The 26,568-nt window shown below is 33.8% G+C and overlaps 1 protein-coding gene across 1 annotated transcript in view; it reads left to right on the plus strand.

The window, feature by feature from the left end:
- Positions 1-22,709, plus strand: part of LOC102806169 (protein MCM10 homolog) — a 33,496-nt gene extending 10,787 nt beyond the window's left edge. The window contains exons 5-19 of the mRNA XM_085496767.1: positions 419-809; positions 2,194-2,356; positions 2,863-3,021; positions 4,606-4,730; positions 5,283-5,363; positions 6,191-6,277; positions 7,125-7,292; positions 8,289-8,362; positions 10,714-10,928; positions 12,281-12,419; positions 12,729-12,862; positions 14,562-14,675; positions 15,081-15,229; positions 21,309-21,351; positions 22,062-22,709. Coding sequence (XP_085352893.1) covers positions 419-809; positions 2,194-2,356; positions 2,863-3,021; positions 4,606-4,730; positions 5,283-5,363; positions 6,191-6,277; positions 7,125-7,292; positions 8,289-8,362; positions 10,714-10,928; positions 12,281-12,419; positions 12,729-12,862; positions 14,562-14,675; positions 15,081-15,229; positions 21,309-21,351; positions 22,062-22,136 — 2,117 coding nt within the window. The 3' untranslated portion in view covers positions 22,137-22,709. The remainder of the gene's footprint in view (positions 1-418; positions 810-2,193; positions 2,357-2,862; positions 3,022-4,605; positions 4,731-5,282; positions 5,364-6,190; positions 6,278-7,124; positions 7,293-8,288; positions 8,363-10,713; positions 10,929-12,280; positions 12,420-12,728; positions 12,863-14,561; positions 14,676-15,080; positions 15,230-21,308; positions 21,352-22,061) is intronic.
- The last annotated feature ends 3,859 nt before the right edge of the window (positions 22,710-26,568 follow it).

The following is a 26,568-nucleotide window of genomic DNA, read 5'->3' on the forward strand; positions in this document are numbered from 1 at the left end:
CGCATGGCCGTCTACTGTTGCAGAATTCAATTGCAGGTCATAGGTCACACATGTTGTCACGTGGTTGATTGGAAAATGGCATCCAAACGTAGGATCACACAGAGAAACAAGACGGGAATAAAATGTATAAATAAAATGATCACAAATAAAATCTTTCACAATAAACAAATTACTATTTTGGTCTTTATTTAAACCACATGCCCACATGCAAAATGAGCAAAAATATATTCAAACCTGCCACCAAAATTGTCTTGCACTTTCTAAAAGTCTTCGGTCTACGGAAGGGGGACACCCTACTCCTGTCCTCCTCCCGCGAAAGCAACATGCTCACATTGCGCTGCGATATTATTGTTATGCATTATTAACTATGATACTCATTGCAGATAGATAACATTTTTGTTTCTGTATTTTTCATTAGTTAATAGTCCTTATAGATGCCAGCTATGTAATAAGTCTTTCTTTACATTGGAGGAATTTAAATCTCATGAGTATCAACATCAGAAAAATAATCCACTGAAGTGTGATTTGTGTATGAAAACATTCAACAGTGAAATCAGCCTCAAAATGCACCACCAAAAGCTACATGCAGACAAAGTATCTTCACCAGCACAAAAGAAACTTGAGCGTACTGATAATGTGAAACTTCCTAGTGGCAGACCGAGTGCATCTGGAATGGGAGGTTTAACATCTGGAAATAAAAACTCCCAGTTTAAAAGTAACCGTGGAGTGTTGGCTCCTGCTATGAAACCAAAGGAGGAGGATGAAGATGGAAATTGGGAAACTGAAGTCTACTCACAGATAAGAATAATGTATGTAATGTTATGTCTTCAGTTTATGCAAAATCTAATACCATATTTTGCCAATTAGAATTGCATCTCAATTTCTCAATGTGTGCATTCATTGTATGGAGGATCAGTAAAGTATGACTATTTTGGACTCATTTATGTAAGCCTATACACTAGTAATAGGAAAATACAGTACTTGTCCTGGATTGGGAATCTGAAGTCAAGATAATTAAAGATTCATGAGATGCAGGTATACAACTTGGATACCTGCAAGTTCCATGCAAATGTTGAGCGTATTTTAACCAGTGGTATCACAAAACAGTGAACGCTTAGAATGGTTAGATTGAGTTTTGAAAAAAAATGCAAAATGCATTGTTGAATAAGTAAAGAAACTAGCAGTCTAAGATGAACACTAACTAGTATTTTGACAGACATACTCATTTGCTTAGTCTAAAAATGTAAGGTTAATTTGTGATTATTTGAACAATCTTTTATAAATTATGACTTATTGAGATCCTTATCACATATCACACCCGTTTCATATGCTTATCTTATAAATTCTTGATGTGATGTCTTGAAATTCACAAATCCATTACTTGCTTAAGAGTGTAATATACAGTGGAATTTGCAGATCTGTGAAACCAGCTACTTGTGCACTGAATAGTTGTTCAAGTTGCCACTGGCTACCATCGATTTTAGTCCCTAGATGAAGTATTGTATCCCATTAAAGCTTTTCCTCATTTTTTATCTTGTAAAATACACATATATTCGTAAGTAGTGAAAAGTATGCAGTGAAACTTTTACAGGTTTGTCTCGTTTCATGCTGGTCATATCTTAAAGCAGCCCTGTATTAGAGGTGTGCAAGGCTCATGCATTGACCAGTGTTTGCATATACACATAGTGACCAGTTCTTCAAGGTCTGTTAGTAGTAGTCCAGAGTTTTAAATCCGGTTTGGTCCCCGAAGACGAGGGTGGCCGGATTCACCTTAAACTAGTGGCAATCGCTCTTACCCCTCCCTCCACATTTCACGATTTAAAGCATCCCTCATCCTCATCCCAACCTTCCCACTCTCCTCCTCCACTTGCATCTTCCACGTCTTCTTTGGCCTTCCCCTTTTCCTTGGACTGCTCACCTCTAAATCAAGGGCCCTTCTTAATACATGCCCATCCTCCCTCAGCACATGCCCATCTGTTAATTAGTAAATACATATTTACAGTCACATTTATGTGTTTTGCTTGGTCATAGTCAAGGTTTTTCATGATGATAAAATACTATGATAAATGTGAGTTCTGGGGTTGAATAATGTTAAATTAATTTTATGAAATACGAACAGAACAATATGTACTATAGAAAACACACATGAGCAGTTCTGTCAACAGTTTTAAATTGTTTTGCTTTACTTTCTAGAAATCCCCTGATATCATCTGAAATGATGAAAATAAGGATGTCAGGACGACGAATGGTGAGAATGTCAGTAATATCTAAACATGTAAAAAGTGGTAAAGTAGATGGAGACTGGGTCACCATTGGTGTTCTTGTTAACAAAATACCACCAAAAACATCTAGTAATGTAAGTTGATATATTTATTCTCCATTTCAAAAATGTCTGTAATTTCAGTAAATTACTAGTAATATAAAATGACTACTTTTCACTGGGTTTAAATTTCACTGATTTAGCATTTCAGGCATATTCAGTGGGTTTTGAATTCACGGTTTTATCATTTAGATAATGTATTCTATGCTCAATTTTACACATTCACTGGGTTTTGTTCTAGTGCATTTTTCAGTCAGCAAAATAAGCAAACATTAAAACTCAGTGAATAATTAATTAACCCTTTTACAGTATAATATAAAAATTGCCAAATGTTTATTAAATACTGCTTTTGAACAGATGCATTGAAGATTGATATAGATTCACAAAATCCCATTGAAACAGAAAACTACATTTTACGATTCTACCATATATGGGGCACTTCACCAGCACAGAAAGTTTTGAAAAAAGTGTGTGAGGCACATGTTTCAAACTGACTAGTACGACCACATGAAGCAAAATGTTGTTGTTGTTTTTTCCACTAGGGTAAAGCATACAGTATATGGAAGTTAAATGACCTCATTAATGTGGATGTCGTTGTCACTTTATTTCTGTTTGGTGAAGTACATAAAGAACATTGGAAGCTGTCTGTAGGCACTGTGATAGGACTCCTTAATGCTGAGGTTATGAGTAAAAAAGATGGGGTCAGTATCCTTCACCTTTTCTGCTTGATGAATATGTATTTTAACCGCATCAAAATAAACTTTAGTAAAAATAAATTTTTCTAGAAAATATGTAATGTAAATAGAAAATTATATCAATTTTATTCAGAATTAATGCAAAAAAACATAGAAAAATACACTCGGATTTGAAAATTGTTGCATTGAAAGTTTGATGGCAACAATTATTGTGTTTCTGTATCTAGAATGTAGCATGTTAGTTAAATTTGGTAGTTACATGTACCTTGGAATTTTGGTCTTTTACAATAAACCTTGTTATGGTTGCATTGCGAAAATGCAGGAAAGTTAATAATCTGCCATAATACAAGTGGAGATCTGGCTACCAATCTGTGCATTGTGTTTCAGTATTTGTTACATTTGTTGTCTGTTTGATGCACACACTTTCCAAAGTTGCACAAAGTTGATATTTGAGATATTAATAGGAGATCATGATTACATGTACTGGTACTTTGCAGAACATGTGATAAGAGGAGACAATTTAGACCCTGATTGCATTAATGCAGTTGGAAGATTATGAGATCGTAGATGTATTTTCTCAATTTATTATTTGATTTCTGAGATAATTGTGCCAAACTAAAAAGGGTTGAAGTCAGAGAAACAATTCCAACAGGAGTAGTGAAGCATCATTCTCTTTGCCTTTGGTATATTTCAGGGAACATAACATTTTTATGGGATCTTTCAATTTATTTATTTCGAGACACATTTGTACTTTTTAAATTGTTGGAAACATCATATATTAAATTTGAGCATACTCGACATATTATCGGGACGTATTTGTTGACGAGCCCCTCAAACAAACTCTGCTATTATCATGTTATCATGACCAACCAGGCTCATCAGATTCGGCAATGAACTAATCTTAGGCCAGTAACCACAGCTTGGTTCGTCTTTTCATCAACAATGGGGTGAAAACTGTCTTTTTTTTCCTTTCTCGTAACTGACCTAGTTCACCTCTATTGTCACTGAAAAAGTAAGAATGGAGCAAGTTTACAAGCCCTGTAACTGTGGATGTCTTTCTTTCGCACATACACTAAGGAAGTTGTTGGAATGTTTACACACACTCCCTACTTTCTCATGCACACACATATCATTTCTTATTAGCTCCATGATATCACGTACATCATCAACTCCATAATTACATAAACATACCTAAAGATTGAGCAAACAACTCTGGATTAACACCTTGCATTTGCATAAACCCATGACAGTCCTTTTGAGCAGTCCAAACGACTGTTTGAATCATGCTTTCCCGTTGCTTTGTTTGTGGAAATAACACTAACATCGCTCGAAACTTGTAAATTGTAAATTAACATCAAAATTATATCATGGATATATTCATGTTTGTATACAACATGAAAATAATGCCCCACATGTGTTAAGATTGTCGAAAAGATTTTGCAGAGCACCCCGAAGTGATGTTTCACACTTGAGTGTCATTTGCATACTGAAAACTGGCGGCCATCTTCCCTTTTATACACCAAGAGCCGCAGTTTAAATGTAACAGATATTTTCCACAAATAAAAAAAAGTGGTGATTTTCTAATTACAGCTTGACGAATCAACATTGAAAGTGGATCATGCACAGAAGATAATGCTGTTAGGAAAATCAAAAGATTTGGGTTGGTGTAAAGGGAGAAGAAAAGATGGCCGTGATTGTACAATGTTTGTTAACAAGTAAGTCTTCCTGAAGATTACATACATTGCACCAAAATAAATATGCATCATGGTATGGTGATCACACCATCAATAAAATATATTCTGAAACTCGTGTCAATTTAGGATTATAGGTGATTTTCCGGTTGCTGTCAGATCTTGCATATTGCGTGAAAGGCGCGGACCGAATGTCTGTCGTAAAAATGTCCAACTGTAAACAACACATATTGGGCTTGTTTATTCATTTATTCATTTTTTTTTTAATTTTTTGCTGATAGCTAAATTATTTCTGTAATTTGACATGTAGCCAATGCCAATTTTGTCTAGAAATAACCAATTATAGAAATTATAGAAATATTCATATAAGTGTGCAAGGAATTGTTAAGTCTGATTATAGTTATATAACTGAGAAGAATAGTATAGTTTACACAAAATTCATGAGTGAATGATAATATGTATCCATTTATATCACCTCCTATATGTATATCCATCGAACTGTCCATTGGCACTGTACATTAAGAAGACGGGTACTGTATGTTTTCTTGTAAATGTCTACTTTGTTACGTTTCTCAGGACAGAATGTGAATTTTGTCAATACCATGTTCAATCTGCCTACAAAAAGATGAGTTCTAAAAGAACTGATTTACAAGCCTCGTAAGTATGCTTTGAAATTCTTGTATCAATACATTATCAATAATCTAACAGCTGTTATTCAGTATAGCCAACATATGATGTGCATCTGCTTGCATGCTTCATGAATCAAATCACAGGACCAAGCAAAATAGATTTCTAAAAATGTAGTTCATAATAACTGATCTGCCACTAGGTTGCACTCTAAATTAATTTGATGCTATTACTGAAACAAACTATTTTATAAAAACTGTGTTTTGTATGAATACATTTGAATATTTGATTTCTGTTTGTTCATTTTCCCATGGCTGCCTATCGCCTTTCTAACATTTATTTTTGATAATCATTAAGAACATGATTGTTCAAATCACACTCTAATTGAACATTATCGAAATAGCAATCACATTTGTGATTGGGAAAAACAAATGCACTCCTGATCTGCCACTTGGTGGCACACTCTATAAATCATAGTTACTGATCTGCCGTTAGGGGGCGCTCTCCACAAATCTTACTAGGTCATATTATCTTTGTACATACTGAAAAAATTGAATTTGGTAATCTTAAAATCTGGACTGAATTTTACCATGTGTACAAATAAATGTCAAAGAGGTTTTGAAAAATTATTGGAATATTTTGTTATAAATTTAAGTGTCTTTTTCTATAAAATCCAGTCTAAAATAACAATGACAAATGATGTGGTTGATAAACTATTGTATTTATGTTCACATTATGCCATTCTTACTTCATGATAGATATGTAGGCCCACAACCAAGGGCATTCAAGGAACAAATGATGTGGTTGATAAACTATTGTATTTATGTACACATTATGCCATTCTCACATCATGATAGATATGTAGGCCCACAACCAAGGGCATTCAAGGAACAAATGAAGAAAGGAACAATATTCTATGGAGGGCAAACATATACTTCTCAATCGTAAGTTTATCACTAGATTGTATGCAGAAAATAATTGATTGAATTCATGTTTTTTAAGCATGAGTCCTCATTAGAACTTCACTCCAAAAACAAAAATCTGTCAAATGTATGTGGTGGGTGCTTAGTCAAGCATAGGCACTAGGTTACTTGAGTGTGGTAAAAAATGAAAATAAGTTACAATAAATATTGTCTTGTACTGTTGATTTCTGCAGAGACTTTTAGTATTGCACCATCACTCAAACTTGACAATTTGAGATAACAACAATTATTTAATAACTTTGGGCTATATAAGTGTTTGTCTCAGTGATACAATTACTATAAACCTCTTTAATTTCATGACAAACTTTTAGCAATTTCATAAGTCTGAAATTGTGTAGCAGTGAAGTGTCAAAAACTTTTACAAAATTTACTTGTCTATTTAAATGACATCAAATCATAACAATTTCTGAGTGAAAATCAAGCAATTTACAGTATTTAATGAGAAGCACATTTATAAAAATAAATTTAAAAAAAAGACTTGTATTCAGGTAAAACCGTTTTTTGTTTTTGTTTTTCACCCTCACAAATTCCAATACTGGGAATAATTCTGTAAAAAAAAAAAAACATTCTAATTGTGACGTCATTTTCACTAAATTATGCTTATGCTCTTAAATTCATTCATTAAACCAGGTTTCCATGAATAATGTATAGCAAAATAATGTGTTTTCCAGTATGTCAAAGACCTCTCTTAATGAAGAAAAACATTGTAAATTGTCAGTGTGACTTTCTAAGCTGGCATTTTTGAAATTGCTCATATTCTACATTACATCTGTTCTTACAGAATTATGTTTTCTTTTAATTCCATCAGATCCAGCGGTAAGAAAGTCAAGAAGGAAACAAAAACATTAAAAAACTTAGATTTGTCTAAGGCCAAACAATTACAAGAAGCTGATAAAATGAATATGCTAAAAATACATCGTTTATCTACCACTGAGAGTGCCGAGTTTATTGGAGTTGCTAATGGAAACGAACAATTGTAAGTATTGATCATTTAATTGTCAAGTATAAGAGGGAAATGTAAGAAATTTTAAATAGCATGATGATTTGACAGGAAATTGCCTGGCTGATCAGCAAGATAAACTGGTATTTATAATAAAAACAAAAGAATTTTCTGTTACAAGCAAGCCGCAAAATACATTTCTATTGTATTTACAATTAAAACAGAGGACTCCTAACATAAATCAATGGCTATAATAAAAACAAAAGAATTGTCTATTAGAAGACAAGCCGCAAAATAAATTGCTACTTTTATGATAATACTCTTTATGGACTGGATACAAGCTTGCGAGGCTGTGTTAGCCTTAAGACAGAGGGTCACAAAAGCCTTATCCAATCCATGAAGGTTTTATGATATACCTTATAGAGTTCATTGAAAAAATGCAATTGAACTAATTGTTCTTCATTTATCTCTGTTATTATTCTTATTACTACCATTTATTCAAACGTTTACAGTGGGGATTGATATTCCTATGCCTGACGTCACAACAATAAGACATGCTAGCTTTCTAACATTCGGTCACAGTCATAAACTCTTTGAACTAGAACCCCAGCTCGAGCACCCACCCAGACACTTAATCTCTTGAATGTAGCCAGAGGCCGGGCAATAAGAGATGTATATTAAAAAATGAAAAAAAGAAATGTTAATTTTAAGTGACAGAGAATTTGTCTTTGTAAGAATGCTGTCTTATGAATTCAGCCACATCAATCATTCTGGATAGATTATTATGCACTTATTGGTCTTTGCTAAAGGCAATAAAAATACTCCCTTAAGTGGCTGTTATTGAAAGTATAATTATTGCAATGTTTTACACACATCTTATCAATCTTTTGCAACTTAATAATAATGAAACAATTCAAGAGGTCAATAGGACATTTGCAAGATAATATTTCTTGATGATAACTTTTCCATGTGATATTCTCTATTTGATGGTGGGGTAATAGTTTAATACACTTACTGCAATCTCTTGTACAGCCAAGAACGATTAGTGGTCCCTACAGTTGGTTCACAGAATTTATTAAAACATATGAAGACCACTGAGGAAACTGGTAAGATAATTTTTCATCATCAAAATTTATGTACAGTATAAGCTCTTCAGTGGAAATTTGGTGCTGAGAAATGTTTATCTCAATCTTATATCAAGTTTATTTGAATACAAAGTTAAAAAAAATAGAAATGTTTTTCACTGTTGCTTTCTCAGAAGTGCCCATTAATCAAAAATTCTATTGTTCAACCTCTACAGGTCACATGACCTACTGTTCACCCACTACAGGTCGCATGACCTACTGTCCCACCGCTACCGGTCACATGACCTACTGTTAACCTGCTTCCGGTCACATGACCTACTGTTAACCCGCTACAGGTCATATTACCTACTGTTCAACCACTACAGGTCACATGACATACTGTTAACCCACTACAGCATTGACGCTGCAGGTCGGCGTTCTTTCAACACCGATCTGACGCATATCGTGCAAGGTGTGTCGGGAGTTTGTTCGAAATTTCGAATGTTTAGAAGTTTTACGGGTATATCAAATCGTTTCAGGGGCATGTTTACTAAAAAACGATAAATAAAACTTAGAAATATTGTAAGGACATACTGGCCCTAAAATTGGGCAAATTTGCAATAAGTTTACGCTGCTAATGTCTGGTTCGGAAGGCGTTCTACGTGTGATTTTATTGCGCTCAAGGACGTTCTATTTTCGAACTAGTTGAAACCGGAAATAACGCAACTACTTCGAACTTCAAACACAAATTTTATTATCGTTATTATGTGTTAGTTTCTGTTGTTTCAACAATTGAATTATGTATGACAATAATATTTCACTAAATAAACAATATTTCATAAAAATATGTGATTAAAAGGCAACCCAAATTGTAAAAAGCAATATCAAGTTTCGCGTATAAACACTGTTGTAAAGAGGCGGCGGAGCGGAATTTTAGCCAAAATCGGCTAGTAAGGCGTCATATGACACAGGTTTGTGCTGGGACAGCGCTTCCGGTGACGACACAACGCCACTACAGGTCACATGACCTACTGTTAACCCACTACAGGTCACATGACCTACTGTTAACCAGCTACAGGTCACATGACCTACTGTTCAACTACTACAGGTCACATGACCTAGCTACTGTTAACCTACTACAGGTCACATGACCTACTGTTGAACCACTACAGGTCAGGTTTCTCTGTTCTCAACAATGCCTGTTTACTAGGAAAGTACTCCTACTTAATCCCAAACAGTACCCATATACAAGTTTCTGAATGATTTGAAAATACATAAATTTCAAAATTAAATCAATAAATTTTTCCATTAGATATATTTCACATCAGAGATTAACTTGCACAAACACGTGACTTCATATTTAATTTCCCATGGAAACACGTCACAACTTTTACCCTTGTGTTCCATTTACAATGCATATATATGTTTATGGGGAATTCTACCAAGCTATAATGGTGAGGCGATGGCCAAATAAATGAACTTTGGCTGACAAAGATGCTGTTCATTAGCCTTTTTGTTCTCAATAAAACCTGTTACCATGATAGGATTGTTTTTCCAGACTATTAAAGTAGGTGATTTGTGGTTGATTGCAATATGTACTACGATACATACATGAATTTTGAGCCTTATATTTAATTTCTACAGAATTGATGAAGAATTAATTTGGTGAAAATATTTAGGGATGTAAAAATATAACACACTACTCTCCTCTTCAATAGCGGTTCTCAAGCATCAGTTTATGCAAATATCAGGATGCCTTTAGGGTGTAGCTAGATTGAAAAGGAAAGAATATTCTTTTTACTGATCTTATCTACAAATTTGAATAGTAAAGCTATGTATATTGATTAATAGGGAAGAGAACCTAACAAATCAATATTTGGTCAAAGATAAGGACAATCTATGACGTACATCAAGTAACCTTATGTAATTTATTTGATGTATTATTTTGCATTTTCCTAGATTCATCTGTTTTCAGGTTTTTTAAGCTTAAAGACACTGTTTTGTTCATTGGACGTTTCTATTTGTCCGGATTTGTCCGGATTTATAATTCAGTTCTATTGAAATTAAGTTATGGCCTAAGCAACTAAAAGCGGGGATGGGAAGGGGGTTTCATCACCTACACATGCGTCAAACGGCCATAACGTGTTGTAGTTTACAAACAAGCATCTACCCACAAATCTTTAAGTTTTAGCATTTGTTGTTAACTTTGCTTTCTACTCATTTCCTATGCATGCTCAGGTGACATCCCTTCAGCTTTAAAAAATTGTCAGCGAATTATAGGAAAACAATAACAAATTAATTATTCAATATTCTTGGGCAGACATCTGGGAATTTTCATTGCCTGGCAACCATCAAGCAGGAAAATGTAATTTAATTATTTTCTTCACTTTCAGAAAAAGTCAAGAATGGATTAATAGAATCTGTGTCAGCTTCTGATTTAATTAAAATCCATAAGAAAGATTTGCTTGAAAGAAAAAGAGCACAAAAAAGAAAACTATCAGCTGTAACCTCTCCCAATGTACCTCTTCCACCTATGCTTGGTAGAGGAGTAGGTGATGATCAGCAAGTATTTCTAGATTTTAGTCCACCAAGTAAATCGTCTGCCAAGGTAAGGATTCAGTTCAATGTGCCTCTTAGGGATAGGGAATCAGATTTACCTTTGTGTCTCTGTCTGTCTGTCCATCTTTCTGTCTGTACTTTAAAGATATATGTACATTTATGATAGTACTTACTGGTAGGATACATTATTGCCAGACTATTTGTTAGCAATCCTATTCAAGATGGTCGATTGATGGCCATTTATCCTATTCAAAACAGCCGATTGATGGCCATTTATCCTATTCAAAACAGCCGATTGATGGCCATTTATCCTATTCAAAACAGCCGATTGATGGCCATTTATCCTATTCAACACGGCCGATTGATGACCATTTATTCTATTCAAAACGGCCGATTGATGGCCATTTATCCTATTCAACACGGCCAATTGATGACCATTTATCCTATTCAAATCGACCAATTGATGACCATTTATCCTATTCAAAACGGCCGATTGATGGCCATTTATCCTATTCAAAACAGCCAATTGATGACCATTTATCCTATTCAAAACGGCCGAGTTATGGCCATTTATCCTAATCAAAACGGCCGATTGATGGCCAGTCATCCTATTCAAAACGGCCAATTGATGACCATTTATCCTATTCAAAATGGCTGATTGATGGCCATTTATCCTATTCAAAACGGACGATGGCCATTTATTCTATTCAAAACAGCCAATTGATGGCCATTTATACATCCTATTCAACACGGCCGATTGATGACCATTTATTCTATTCAAAACGGCCATTGATGGCCATTTATCCTATTCAAAACAGCCAATTGATGACCATTTATCCTATTCAAAACGGCCGAATTATGGCCATTTATCCTATTCAAAACGGCCGATTGATGGCCAGTCATCCTATTCAAAACAGCCAATTGATGACCATTTATCCTATTCAAAACGGCCGAATTATGGCCATTTATCCTATTCAAAACGGCCGATTGATGGTCAGTCATCCTATTCAAAACGGCCAATTGATGACCATTTATCCTATTCAAAATGGCCGATTGATGGCCATTTATTCTATTCAAAACAGCCAATTGATGGCCATTTATCCATCCTATTCAACACGGCCGATTGATGACCATTTATTCTATTCAAAACGGCCCATTGATGGCCATTTATCCTATTCAAAACAGCCAATTGATGACCATTTATCCTATTCAAAACGGCCGATTGATGGCCATTTATCCTATTCAATGTGGCTGACTGGTGGATATTTCAGTGCTGTAAAGCAAACCTATCAAGCATTTCTACCATTCCAGAATTAGATCTTGGTCATGCATGAACTATTTCACTGAAACACGAGATGTACCTTCAATTATGCTATAAAGTTGCATGTAATTGATTTATAGAGCCGAGCTACTGCATTCTGGAAATCCAAAGGTCCTGCATCAAGAGATGATCCCAATGCTGTTGGTAAGAAGATAACACCAGATAAAGTTACACAGATAAACAAAAGAGTTGAGCGAGATAGGAGGCTTTCACAAGATGGTAAGCATACACACAAGTGATGTTTCGATTGTGTTGGATCCACTTTCAACACATTTACATGGTTTATTGATTGAAATGAAGACATTTATGGTTATTGTGTTCTTGAGCTCTTATTTGAAAGTATCCATAGCTGGTGGCACATAATTGAGAGATTGATAATTATGAGAAACTTATCCTGTCATTTTTTGGGTTCAATCTATTTGGATGTATTTTGAAAATTAATCATCTGTGCATCCAATGGAATTCCTAGGTTATGCATTAAATCAATGCATTGACTCAAATACGTTTACTACATATCTTTATACATAGAATCACCCCCAAGCGAACAGCCTAGGAAGAAAAAGAAATTTCTCGGCACGGACTTATCAGAGATTGATAAGCACTCAGAGGAGTTCCAAAACATGGTGAAGGCAAAGTCAAAGCATTCTGAACTTGTACATGAGGTGAGCTAGTATAACAAGCTTTGAGCAGCGTAAATGGTTTGTTACAGAGTTTGGAGTCTAGTCCACTTATTTGAATTACTCGAACGGTTAGTCAGCAAGATGGATCTCAACTTTACAAAACACTTTATTGTTTACTTTGTTCTAGACTTAATGGCACTGTTTGACAAATGGCATGCTGTGTATGATTACCTATTTCATAGGGTGATGAACATAATGATTTAGTGTCAGTAATTAGTCCCTGTCCGTCCGTCCGTAGTCGTATCTCAGAATCCCTTAGACCGATTTCGTTCATTCTTTGCATGTGCCTAGTACTTTATCTGGGACATATGCACATGCAGTGGTTTAGCGATTCAATTCAAAATGGCCGACTGGCAGCCATCTTGTTTTTTTGAAAAAAATGTTAATGTATTTTGGACATGCTTTGTCAGTTTTCATTCAAATTTGGTACATAGATTATACATGTTAGGATACATGTCCATGACAATTTATTTCACAATTGGATCAAAGATGGCCGACTGGCAGCCATCTTGTTTTGTTTTTTTTATGCGGTATCTTGGAAGTGCTCTGTCAGTTTTCATTCAAATTTGGCACATACATGTTTTTTATACATGTTAGGATGCATGTCCATGACAATTTGTTTCAAAATCTGGTTTTTTGGACATGCTATGTCAATTTTCATTCAAATTTAGTACATCGATCATACATGTTAGGATACATGTCCCGACCGTCCGTGAGTTCCTGAGTCTGTCCGTCCGTTCGTGAGTTCCTGAGTCTGTCCGTCCGTTCCTGCGTCAGTCTGTCAATAGTAATATTTCAGAATCCCTTGGACCGATTCCATTCATTCTTTGCATGTGCCTAGTACCTTATGTGGAACATATGCACATGCAGTGGTTTAGCGATTCAATTCAAAATGGCCAACTGGCAGCCATCTTGTTTTTTGAAAAGATGGCTGGACATGCTTTGTCAGTTGTCATTCAAACTTGGTACATAGATTATACACGTTATGTTACATGTCCATGACAATTTATTTCGCAATTGGATCAAAGATGTTCGACTGGCAGGCATCTTGTTTTTTTGTTTTTTTTATGTGGTAGCTTGGAAGTGCTCTGTCAGTTTTCATTCAAATTTGGCACATACATGTACTTTATACATGTTAGGATGCATGTCCATGACAATTTGTTTCAAAATCTGGTCAAGGATGGCCGATTGACAGCAATCTGACTTTTTGGCCTTACTTCTATATTTCCACAATTTATGTTTCATTTTCATTCATATTTGGCACATACATCAAACATATCAGTGTGTTTCATAATCAGATCAAAGATGGCCAAATAACGGCTGTTTTTATTTTTGGCCATATTACTACTACACGGAACACGTGTTTTGATGTAAATAAACCATCTGTTGTATATGCCACTTGGAACTCAAGTTTCAAGAACACGCTCTCGACAACAACAACAACAACAACAACAACAGGCCATCTTGCTACTGTGTTGGAATGTACCATCTGTAAGGTGTTAATGGTGGTGACGCATTTTACTTCAAATTTAAATTATACATTAAGAAATGAATACAAATATAGCTTTTACTGAATGGTAAACTTTATTGTTTTCAGTTCTAGATGAATCAATAATATACTATATTCAACATATATTATGATTAAATTTTGGAAAATTATAAATACATATTTCTGATACAGGTGGAAGCTGATCTTCAAGAGAAGTATTTCCAAGAGCTGGAAAAAAAGGAGAAGTTGGAAACAAGGGCAACTTCTATCATGGAGAAAGTTTGCAAAGTTGTCTCTTGTAAACAAGTAAGAATTTTCATATACGCTAAGTTGGTAAATGAGCAGTGATTTAAAGTGGATACTGATAATCAAGGAAAACAATATCCACCTATCATTTTCCAACAACTTAGTAACATTGTGCTGGTGTTTTGACATACCTTGATGTTGAACAACGACCGTAATCAATTGTTGAACTTAACATAACACAACATAACTTATTTTGTCAATATAAAAATTCGCTTGTATGTTAATTTCATAAATAAATAAATATAGTTTTTGCCAGCCAGTTTGCCCTGTGTATCCATGAGTGCCAGTATCAAAGTCATAACAAGGTATAGCTAACAATGAATGTTCCAATGTTGTGGGGAAAACCAACTATTTAAAAGTTTCATCATCATCGCCTGAAAATGTCTTTACCCATTCTATTTCCAGTGTCAGTATACTTACTTCAGTCCTTCCGAGAGATGTAAAAAAGAAAATCATAGTTTAAAGTGGCATGAAACTAAACAACGATACTACCAGTGCAAGAAATGTAAAACCAGAATGTTTACTTTTAATATGTTGCCTACTGGTAGCTGTAGGTGAGTACTCAAGTTGGGGGAAAGTTTACTCAATATAGAGGTAATGCAGAACAATCAGATTGCACACAGCAATGGAAACTGTGTTACAGTCACACATTTGTTGGGTGACCACCCATTCGACTTCATTAAAATTGTTTTTATATGGAAGTTTGATTATTTTTCTCAGGAATCGCCAACTTGTACATTTGAAAGAAAGAAAATTTATCTTGTTTTGGTCTCTTAAAAAAAAGGCTAGTCTGCAAAAATATTGCTGAAAGGATGGTCACATAAGACAGGTGGTCTTTATACACAGGTTTTTCATATGTTATGCCTTAGGACTGTCTAAAAGAGGTCACTATAGACAGGTGGTCTTTATACACAGGTTTTTCATATGTTATGCTCTAGGACTGTCTAAAAGAGGTCACTATAGACAGGTGGTCTTTATACACAGGTTTTTCATATGTTATGCCTTAGGACTGTCTAAAAGAGGTCACTATAGACAGGTGGTCTTTATACACAGGTTTTTCATATGTTATGCTCTAGGACTGTCTAAAAGAGGTCACTATAGACAGGTGGTCTTTATACACAGGTTTTTCATATGTTATGCCTTAGGACTGTCTAAAAGAGGTCACTATAGACAGGTGGTCTTTATACACAGGTTTTTCATATGTTATGCCTTAGGACTGTCTAAAAGAGGTCACTATAGACAGGTGGTCTTTATACACAGGTTTTTCATATGTTATGCTCTAGGACTGTCTAAAAGAGGTCACTATAGACAGGTGGTCTTTATACACAGGTTGCTCATATGTTATGCCTTAGGACTGCCTAAAAATTGTCACTATAGACAGGTGGTCACTAGCACAGTTTTGACTGTATCAAGTTTTGCACTTGCTTTGAAAGAATCCAGTAATATTCACCAGGGGATATCACAGTGGTTAGTGTGTTCACCTATACATCCAGAACATATGGGTTTGAAACTGCTCACTCAGTAATATAAACTAAAGTGCATTCTGCTTGAACAACTAAACATGTGATGTTTAAGAGAAAAGTATCCTATTGATTAAAAACGATAAATTATGTTTGTTGGATGTAGTCGGTGCATGTTAAAAAACTCAAGTAACACATCACAAGAACTAAATGATATCTAAGAGATAAATGCTTCTTTTATTTTATGAAAGCCATCACAAAAGATGCAGCTTCCATATTTGTAATAGGACTTTATGAAAAGCATGTCCTCTTGGCCAACATGACGCACCATTGATGCAGAGATTTGCTGTGATGCAATAGAAACATTGATATAGTGATCTTGAAAAACACCTTGCTATACAGAATTTGTTAAAATTAAATTCACATATTTAAACAAAATAAGTGAAAAAATGAAGGAAATCATGGGCCGCAACATTTTAGTTTCTGTCTCAAGACACATATAATTTTATTTTTACTTAAAGTCTGACCTCCCAACATTGAACAAACTGACTCAACTTGATTTGGGGGGATTCTATTTTGATCCCAAATATCTACAAAATCAGTTATGTTAGAGGACACATGTAAAGCTTGTTTGCATGAAAAATATTAACATAATGATTATACTTTTATTTTATCACTGAGCAATTTGGAAATATGTAATGAAACAGTATTAAATTGTAATTCGATCACTTTTCTCTTCAATTCTAAAATCACATATTTTCAGGATCTACAACAACATACTGTATGGGCTTCTGTTAATCAGTCACCAATGACAGATTATTTTTATGATTTTGCTACAACAAATTTTTGCTACCTATGGTTAAGAGGAATTTCAAACCATAGTGATCATTTATGTTATAGCACACAGAAAAGCAAATTAAACATCAGAAAAATGTATTACTGTGGAATACTTTATTTTCGCTAGAATTAATTTTCGCTTAAAAGGCTTTTTGGGCGTTTTGCTTGGAATTTATTTTCACTGAATTTTGATGAGTTTAATATGAAATATAGGAAAAAAGTATATTCGCTGGATTTTATTTTCACGGAATCATCCCTTCAGCGAAAATAAAGTATTCTACAGTATCTATAAATTAATTCCTTGTTGCAGTATCATATTTCACTTCACTACTTGAATCATAATAATTGAATATGAAAAGTATTGTGATTGTTCTTATTTTCTCCATTTTTGTCAAGTTGCTTAGCATGTTTGTGTTTGGCTAAAACAAACAATGTAGTGAAAAATATTCTAACCTCAGCAAAAATCAAGACTTCTTTCGTGTAACCTCATTTTGAGGTCACTCAATTCATTTATACTGTGTTTTAAGTTTAGCAGTTCTATTAAATTGGTTCTATTCAAGTGTAGGAGTTTACTCAGCCAAATTAGATTACCGGTATACATGTGTTGGATGAGTGGCCAGATAACAGAAATGTAAGCAGGTAGTTCTGAATGACATGATACCGATAGCACTGACCTGACACAAATAATATATGTATAGATGGTCACATTTACAGTTTACTCGCATACATAGCCACTCGTTGGCAAGAAATTGCCATTTGCAAGATAAAATAATGGTGCTGCTATTGAATATACATGTCTGTGTATCGGTTAAAACATTTTATGGGCAATGTTGTCAAGCAGATTGTGAGCTAATGTTGATAAGTGAGCAATATTCTTCATCAGTCATTTACAGACTGGTTAACAAAAAATATGTGATACTCTATTGATGGGCTCTCCCCAGAAATATGTCCAACCATAGAAGATAATTTACATACAAATAATTATGCAGAATACTAACTTCAGTTATTTTATTGGAGATTAAATACATGATACGCTTGTAATGATACGCTTGTAATTCATTCAGAATTGACAATTAATAATCTTTGATGAAAGCAGTTGAATTAATAGACATGCTTTGTGTCATTGGACATTAAATAGAGCTATTGAACTTCAAATATAACCTGTGTGATACATCTTTACATAGGCCAAGCTAGACAAATTCTGTGTTTCTAATAAATATTAGGGCTGACAAAATATTGTGTAGATGCAGCTTTTTTTTAAACAATGAACTAAATATAAACAGGTTGTTTCTATCATGCAGACTTAAGATTAAGAAAGATTGACTACAAATTGCTATTGGTCTTTACAGTGGAAGTCATCCAATGCATCAAAGTGAATAAATAAATATTGTTGTGGGTACAACTTGGCTAATTTGCATAAAATAAAAATAGAATGATTTGCATAAAATAAAATTTCACCAAAGGTATAGATGAGTAGGTTATTGGAAACAAAATTATTATTTTTTCTTGGCCATATTAATATGCATATTATTAGAGGATTAATTTTTGACTCCCATGTGCGAAGCACATAATGGGAGTCTTTGCAGTTAGTGTGTCTGTCTGTGTGTGTGTATGGGTGTATGTGTGTACATGTATGTGTGTATGTGTGTCCGACTGTTCCACTGCTATCTCAAGAACCATACATCGGTTTTTGATGAAACTTGGTACATAGATGTCATATGACACTGCACAGACCTGATAGTTTTTATGGTAATATCAGTACATATTAATCACCTAATTTGCATAATTAGTTAATTTTCAGCTTTTCCACGGGTATCTCAAGTACTAATCATCGCATTTCAATGAAACTTGGTACATAGATCCTTTAGGACTATGCAGAGACCTGATTAGTTTTAGGGCAAATAATTGTGCATATTAATTAACTAATTTGCATAATTAATTTTCAGCTTTCCTACTGATATCTAAAGTACTAATCACATTTCAATGAATCTAGAATTATGCAGACCCAATTAGTTTCCGGTAAATATTTGTGCATATTAATCACCTAATTTGCATAATTAACCAACTTTCACACTGATATCTCAGGTACTAAACATCACATATCAATGAATGTACATGGATGCTGTAGGACAATAGACAGACCTGGATAATTGTGGGTTAAAATCTGTACATATTAATTACCTAATTTTCATAATTAACCAATTTTAAGCTTTCACACTGATATCTAAAGTACTAATTATTCCATTTCAATGAAACTTAGTACAAAGATGCTCTAGAACAATGTACAAACCTAATTAGTTTGGGGTAAAAATCTGTTCATATTAATTTCCTAATAAGCATAATAATTCATAATTTTTGGGTTCTAATCACATTTCAATTAAACTTGGAAACATAGATTTTCTGTTACATTGCGCAGACCTCATTAGTTTTACACTCAAATCTGTTCATATTAATTTTCTGATTTGCATAATTAGTTTTCAGCTAAGTAATTTCGAATTATATTTAATGTGTCTCCAATACTCTCAGTCCTTTCTAAGCTTTCTTTGGGTTTTTTCTCTGGCTACAGTGCACATGCCAATTTCAATCTTCAATCGTTTTTATCACTGGCACATGCAGAGTAACTTAGCAACCAGAGATCTCAAAACTCGCCTATATGGCAAGTCTGATATGTTTGCTTGAATCTTTGTAGGGACTATGAAACAAAATATTGTTAGTTATGGTTTTTGACTGCATAAATTATGAACTTTTTACATCAAGTGAAGTAGTTGAATGATAATTTGCTGAAATCATGTAAATTATACAATTATATCTACAAAGTTTATTCACCTTTACCAAATACTATATGTAGCGCACATAACCATAACATGTAAACATATATAATCTTATATGTTAATTAGACATTTAATATTCACACTGGGAAGAAAATTTTATATGCAAATTTCATAGTAAAATGTCATTTAATATGCTTTTGCATATAATTTTTAATTAAGCTTATTTAGCTACTCTATTTCATGCCTTCAGGTATATTTTCATTAAAATGACTTGTAAATAGTTTGGTTGTTTTTTTATTATGCTAGAACCAAATATTTATTACTTCAACTTTGCAAAACACTTTTCTATCCAATGTAGACTTGATGGCTTTGTTTAGGTCATTCCATTTTCATGAAAGATGAAAAGTAAAGTGCAGTTTTTCAAAATGAAACTCGTTCATGAAAAAAAAATCATGTTATTTTGGATGTTTCATATTCTTGAATTGTATACAGTGTAGATAAACAAGACATAAAGAATACTGTGGAATACTTTATTTTCGCTGGAATAAAGTTTTGCTGAAAAGACTTTTTGGGCGTTTTGCTTGGAATTTATATTCACTGATTTTTGATGAGTTTAATGTGAAATATAGGAAAAAAAGTATATTCGCTGGATTTTATTTTCACGGAATCATCCCTTCAGCGAAAATAGCGAAAATAAATTCTAAGCGAAAATAAAGTATTCTACAGTAGTTATTAAAATACGAATAGATAATCTTATACAGTACACCATCTGTTAAAGGGGAACCGCAAAATCCCATAGATTGCACCAAAGAATCATGGGACACTATTGTTCATGTTGTTTACAAAGTTGATCTATCTTTTGTTATCCATTGTAATTTTAATCCAGAAAGTAAATTTGTTGTGAGAGTAGTCTTAACTGAAAGTGCCCCTTTAAGTCTAGAATGACGTAACTGCCAAAGTGATTTGCAAAGTAGCCCGCCATCTTGCTAAGTGACAGTTCAAACCGATATAACTATGTCAGTATACATGTATGTACCTGTAACAAGGCTTGTTTTCAGTTAATTAATAATGGTAGCCAAAGGAGGACCAAAAGACCTTGCCTTGTGTTGTGGGTTCTTTACCCATTATTGGGGTGACCAGGTTTGGAAATGTACACGAATTCGACACACATGCTTGCAATGACGTCAACACGAAGATGTATTAACTTTCAACTCAATATTTAATAACACAACTATAAATAAAGAGGGCATATACGGAACAACTGATATATACACACGGCTTCAAGCTCCAGTCACGAGTGACAAGTGACTGGAGTATGTAGAGCCAAAAGTAAGGAAAATATGTAAAGTTTAACAAAAGTATTGATCTATTCCAACTGTAAACGTCTTAACTATTTGGTGTTTCAACCAAGTGAACAATTCATACCAAAGTTGGCAAAAGTATTAAACCCAACAAAGCATTGAACAAAATAACACACTACGACTCTAAAATAATTCTGAAATAATTATCATGCATACCATGTTTGGTTTAGTCTTGTACATCTATAAAATGCTTTTGTTTTTCAGAAATTGTGGTAATACACAGTTTGAAAGAACTGGAATGATGAGTGTAAGTACATATTGTTGTCATATAAATACATTTAAAATCATCCATTGAGAACAATAAGAGAAATATTTTGTGAATAGTGTCACTGTCTAGTCTATTGCGGAACTATATTGATGAAATTTCTTTTTTCACTTCAATGTTTTGTAGTAAAATTACAAAGAGATTTTTTATATATGCAGTTAATATATAACAAAGGTTTCCAGAAGTGTTCAACGTGAATTTAAATCATATTTAGTGAACACATTGTCAAAAACTTGCCATTCTAGCCATTTCAGCTCCTTGTGTCAATAGCAATTGTAATCAATCAATGTCAGACAGCTATAAATGACTTCTCTAAAACCACTGAACTGTTTGATGCTATCTTAGTTGGTTTAATTATGATGGAGGAGTTAATTTTCACAGTAACTCATTATTCTCAATGCATCCCATATGCATTGAGAATAATGAGTTACATAATAATTGTTTATTCATGGCTAAAATTGGACACATGTGGTATTGCATGAAGTGATATTGATATTTGTTCCTACAATACTCACTTGAAAAAAATATTAATCTTGCTACTTATGTATACGACGTCATCTTTGTATAGCAATATCTCTCAGTCTCTGGAGGGGGGATACAGCCACTATACACATCATTCTGTATACAAAGGGATTACCCTTAAAAAATATGTAATTTTACTTTAAATCAGGTATATTCTTTGTGCTTTACAGGAGAGAAAAGTACCTAAGTTAGAAAGTGAAACTCTTTTACTTCGAGGTGAAGAACTCAAGTATGTGAGTACCTAAATCTGGTGTATGATTGGTGGATATATAATACAATGCTGACATGACAAAAATAATGGAGGAAGTCTTACGCAATCATGGAGCTGTCTCCCTGTTGGAAAATTATGTCAAACATTGAATTGTTGATTACTCTTCTGATAATAATTTTAAGAACAACTGTTAACTGATCACGACAAAAGTTGGATGGATGAGAAAAAAAGAAATCTATTTTACGATTGGTATAAACATGTATGATAATAGCAGATAATCAGGACTTAGATTTCAAAGGCGTCAAAGGCAAATTTGCCTTGATGCCTCATGAGTTTGCCTTGGTGCTTTTTAAAAAATAAAGATATTCCTCAATATATACAGATATTCCTTTATGGTAAGGCAATTTTTATCAATTTTGGCCTTGAAAAAGTGGTGCCCTTGCAACTTCAAACTTCAAGCACTGGATAATTATTGCAAATAAAAGGGAACTCTTTCCATCACCTGTATATACAGATGATTGTAAATTGCTTTTAGTTTGTTGTTCAAACATTGTGTTAATAAATAATGTATAGAGAGTAATGTTTGTAATCCTTGATAAATCTGAAATGCTGTGGGGGTGACTGTGTGATTTAATTATTAGGACAGTTCTCCATATTGTGATAATTCTCTCAGGTCGACTGGTTAATGTGATTTGTACTCTGAAGAGTAAACTTCAGCTGTAACATCTTTGTGAACATCTTCTATATCTGCTTGGTATGAGAACACAATTACTGTTGCTGACATAGCCTGACAACATGTCTGTGTATTTGTCTGATATACAGCTAGACACATCTCTATATCCTGACTTGCTTAGGATCTATAATGCCTTCCACTCAATATGTACCACTCTTCAAATACCCATAATATATATGAGGTTTCCTTCGTTGTACTGCACTTCAGGAACATGTATAATTCAAATGTCCAATAATATGCACATTCCACTTGATATACTTCTCTAACACTTACTATGCAAAGATACAGAGACTAAGGAATGTATTATATAAATATGCGTGCTATATATTGGTCAAATTAAGTGCTGCATAAGGAAAATTCTCAGCAGTGTTCATTGCCATGTTGCTATCATTTTCATTCAACCAATCACCTATGTTCAAAAGGTGAACATAATGATATACGAGTGACATATAGTGAGTTAAACACTACATGCATTCTTGGTGTTAATAGAGTGGCATGGAGCACTGCATACTGTGGTCAAACTAATTTACCAACAACAGCTTCTGTGGGATTGTCAACATTAGGAATAACCAAATACTGTGGAATACCTTATTTTCGCTTGGAATTAATTTACCCTGAAAGAATAATTTAGTGAAAATAAAGTCCAGTGAATATACTTTTTTTCCTATATTTTACATTCAACTCATCAAAAATCAGTGAAAATAGATTCCATACAAAGCATCCAAAAAAATTAATTAATTCCAGCTGAAATAAAGTATTTTACAGTGTAGGTTACAAAGCTGCTAGACTTGCTTGTGAATTCCTTTTCTAGACCAAAGTGTATGAGTCTTTTATTGTTAATTAATATTCTCAAGAATATTTTACTTGCATTTTGTCATCCAGTATAATATGCATTTCCACATTCCAATTCTTTAAGTACTGATTTTTTAATTTAAATTGTATCTTTTATTATAAATATTTAAAAAAAATTATAAATACATAAGGATCTTTCAAATTCATTATTGTAATATTTTATGAGGTACACATTTTAATGTGAGGTTGATTATTAAAATAATACTGAATTAAAATTAATACATGCATAACTGTTATTGACTGGGGAATCCTTTTAACACTGTCGCCATGGTTCATAAATAAATGAAGTAATAGATAATTTAACAACCTCAATTGTAGCTATGTTTGGCTTTATTTTCAAATACCAGAAACATTGAAGGAAGATAGTTCTCTATCTTGAACCCCACAATATTACTTGAAGATATTGTGCATAACTGAACTAATGTGCTACAATAGAGAATGTTATTATACATTTAGAGCTTTCAGGTTTTAATATAAGACTTGTTCTCGCTTAATTTTTTACTCCTGTGTGTAAAGCACAAAATGGGAGTCTTTGCTGTTGGTGTGCCTGTATGTGTGCATGTGTCCGTCCATCTGTTCCACTGATAACTCAAAAACCATATGTTGTTTTTTGATAAAACTTGATGCATAAATGCTCTTGGGCTAATTCACAGATTTGGTTAGCGTTTAGTTAAAACCCATGCATATTAATTACCTAGTTTGCATGATAATTACTAATTTTTAGCCATTTCATGACTGTTCCACTGATATCTAAAGATATTAATTATATCCACTGATATTAATTACCTAATTTGCATAACAGTCAATTTTCGACTTTTTCTCTGACATATCGAGTACTATCCAATTTCAATAAACTTCGTACATGTCATGGAACAATACACAGACCTGATTCGTTTTAGGTTAATAAATTTGCATATTACCTAATTTGCATAATTGGTCAGTTTTCAGATTTTGATATTTCGAATATTGATCATTACATTTCAATGAAACTTGGTACATGGGTGATATAGGACTATACTCGGACCTGATTACTTTTGGGTAAAAATCCCATGCATACTAATTACTTATTTTGCATAACAATTAGTCAATTTTTGGCTTTTCGACTTTTATCTCGGGTAGAAAATCATTTTTTAATAAAACTTGGTACATAGAACAATACACAGACCTGATTAGTTTTAGGTTAATATTTATTACCCAAATTTACACAAATCAATTTTTCAGCTCTTCTATCAGTATCTCAAGCACTTATCTTATTTCAATGAATCTTCGTAAATATATACTCTAAGACAATGCAATGATCTAATTAGATTTGGGCTTGTATGCATCCATAATAATTAATTTTAGTACGTCTCCATTACTTTCAGCACACTGAAGTTCTTTGATTTATGTTCAATGTTACTGAAATAGAGGATGTCAGGACAGGGATTTTTAGAAATCCCTGATCTACTTCAGTACTGGCTGCTGTAAATTTACATATTGTCCAGCTGAACATTCTGCATAAGTGTATTATATAACTCTTTATTGTGTGGAGGGAGGAACAATGAAGTGATAAGCAGAAAAAACCTGATAAACATGGGCACAGATCTAGAAGCAGTACCTACACATGAATTGGTGACGTCATAAAATACATGACCTTCAATCGGGGTCGTTTCCTCGGTATATACGAATTGGTATATACAAATTACAATAAAGATACTTAAGACATTACACATAAGGTAAAACAAATCATGTGACAATATAATGATAATAACGGTAATAAATCCTAGCTTAACAGTTGAACAGAACGCTCATATAGTCAGTCGGGTGACGCCGAGGGTCACGAACTGTGTTGCAAAATGGCCGTGTGGTTGAACCTGGGTCATGGCGTGATGGGTGAGGGAGACATCATTAAACACTCAAAATCACAATAAAACGGGGAAGTGGTTGCATATTACGGCGTAGCCAACATGGGAAATAAAAAAACGCCCAATACAAACGACATGGGTTCGAATCACACTAGATACACACTCACCAGAACCGAAGCAATCAGAAACCAGCAATCGTTTTGGCTTTTCCATTCAACTCATCGGAACACTGGATTAGTTAGAAAAATGAACACCACTTAACGACCAACGTCGTGGCGTGGTACACAAGCGTGCCATCAAAATAAAACAAAATTAGCTTGAAAAGACAGTGGTTTCGAGTCCCGCTCAGAGCTACCGTAAAAACGTTAATCAAATAAACTGAAATCTCTCAAACCGTAAACAAAGAACGTCGCAAAAAAATAATAAACCTCACAAAACTCCACCATACAAAACTGAATGAATAAATAATAAAATAACTAACTGGACGACGCGCAATTTGTTCAACAGTTTCCAGATTGTGACAAGAGATAAACAAGACCCAAGTCAAGGTAAGTTTTGTTAAAGTGTCAATGGCGTTCCCTATATTACGAAAACAATTCAGGCAACAGACGAATATCTTCTGTGGTGTTGTTGAATTTATACTGTGTCTGCGGAATTGTTGATTGAGGGTTCGAAGCCAGCAGTTAACATTTTGTTAGAAAGTTTCACAATTAAATCAAATATCCAATGATACCAGTATATTTATTTCATTATTTTAACAACTTGCAATGGTGGAAGTTGGTCAAACACGAGTTCTTACACCTAAATAAGTATCAAATATTTGTCGACACATTTATTCTCTCAACCTTGTAGAGGTGGAAATTAATTAAACAACAGGTATTTACTCACAAATATAATGGTCAATATTTGTCCATACATTCATTCTGTCAATTTAAGAACTTGTAATTGTTGGAATTAATCAAATGAGAGTTGTCTACACCAAAATAAGTTTCAAATACTTGTCCATACATTTATTCTCTCAATTTAACAACTTGTAA

Source organism: Saccoglossus kowalevskii, chromosome 3, assembly GCF_978046115.1.
Source record: "Saccoglossus kowalevskii chromosome 3, keSacKowa6.1, whole genome shotgun sequence".
Classification (NCBI taxonomy): Eukaryota; Metazoa; Hemichordata; class Enteropneusta; family Harrimaniidae; genus Saccoglossus; species Saccoglossus kowalevskii.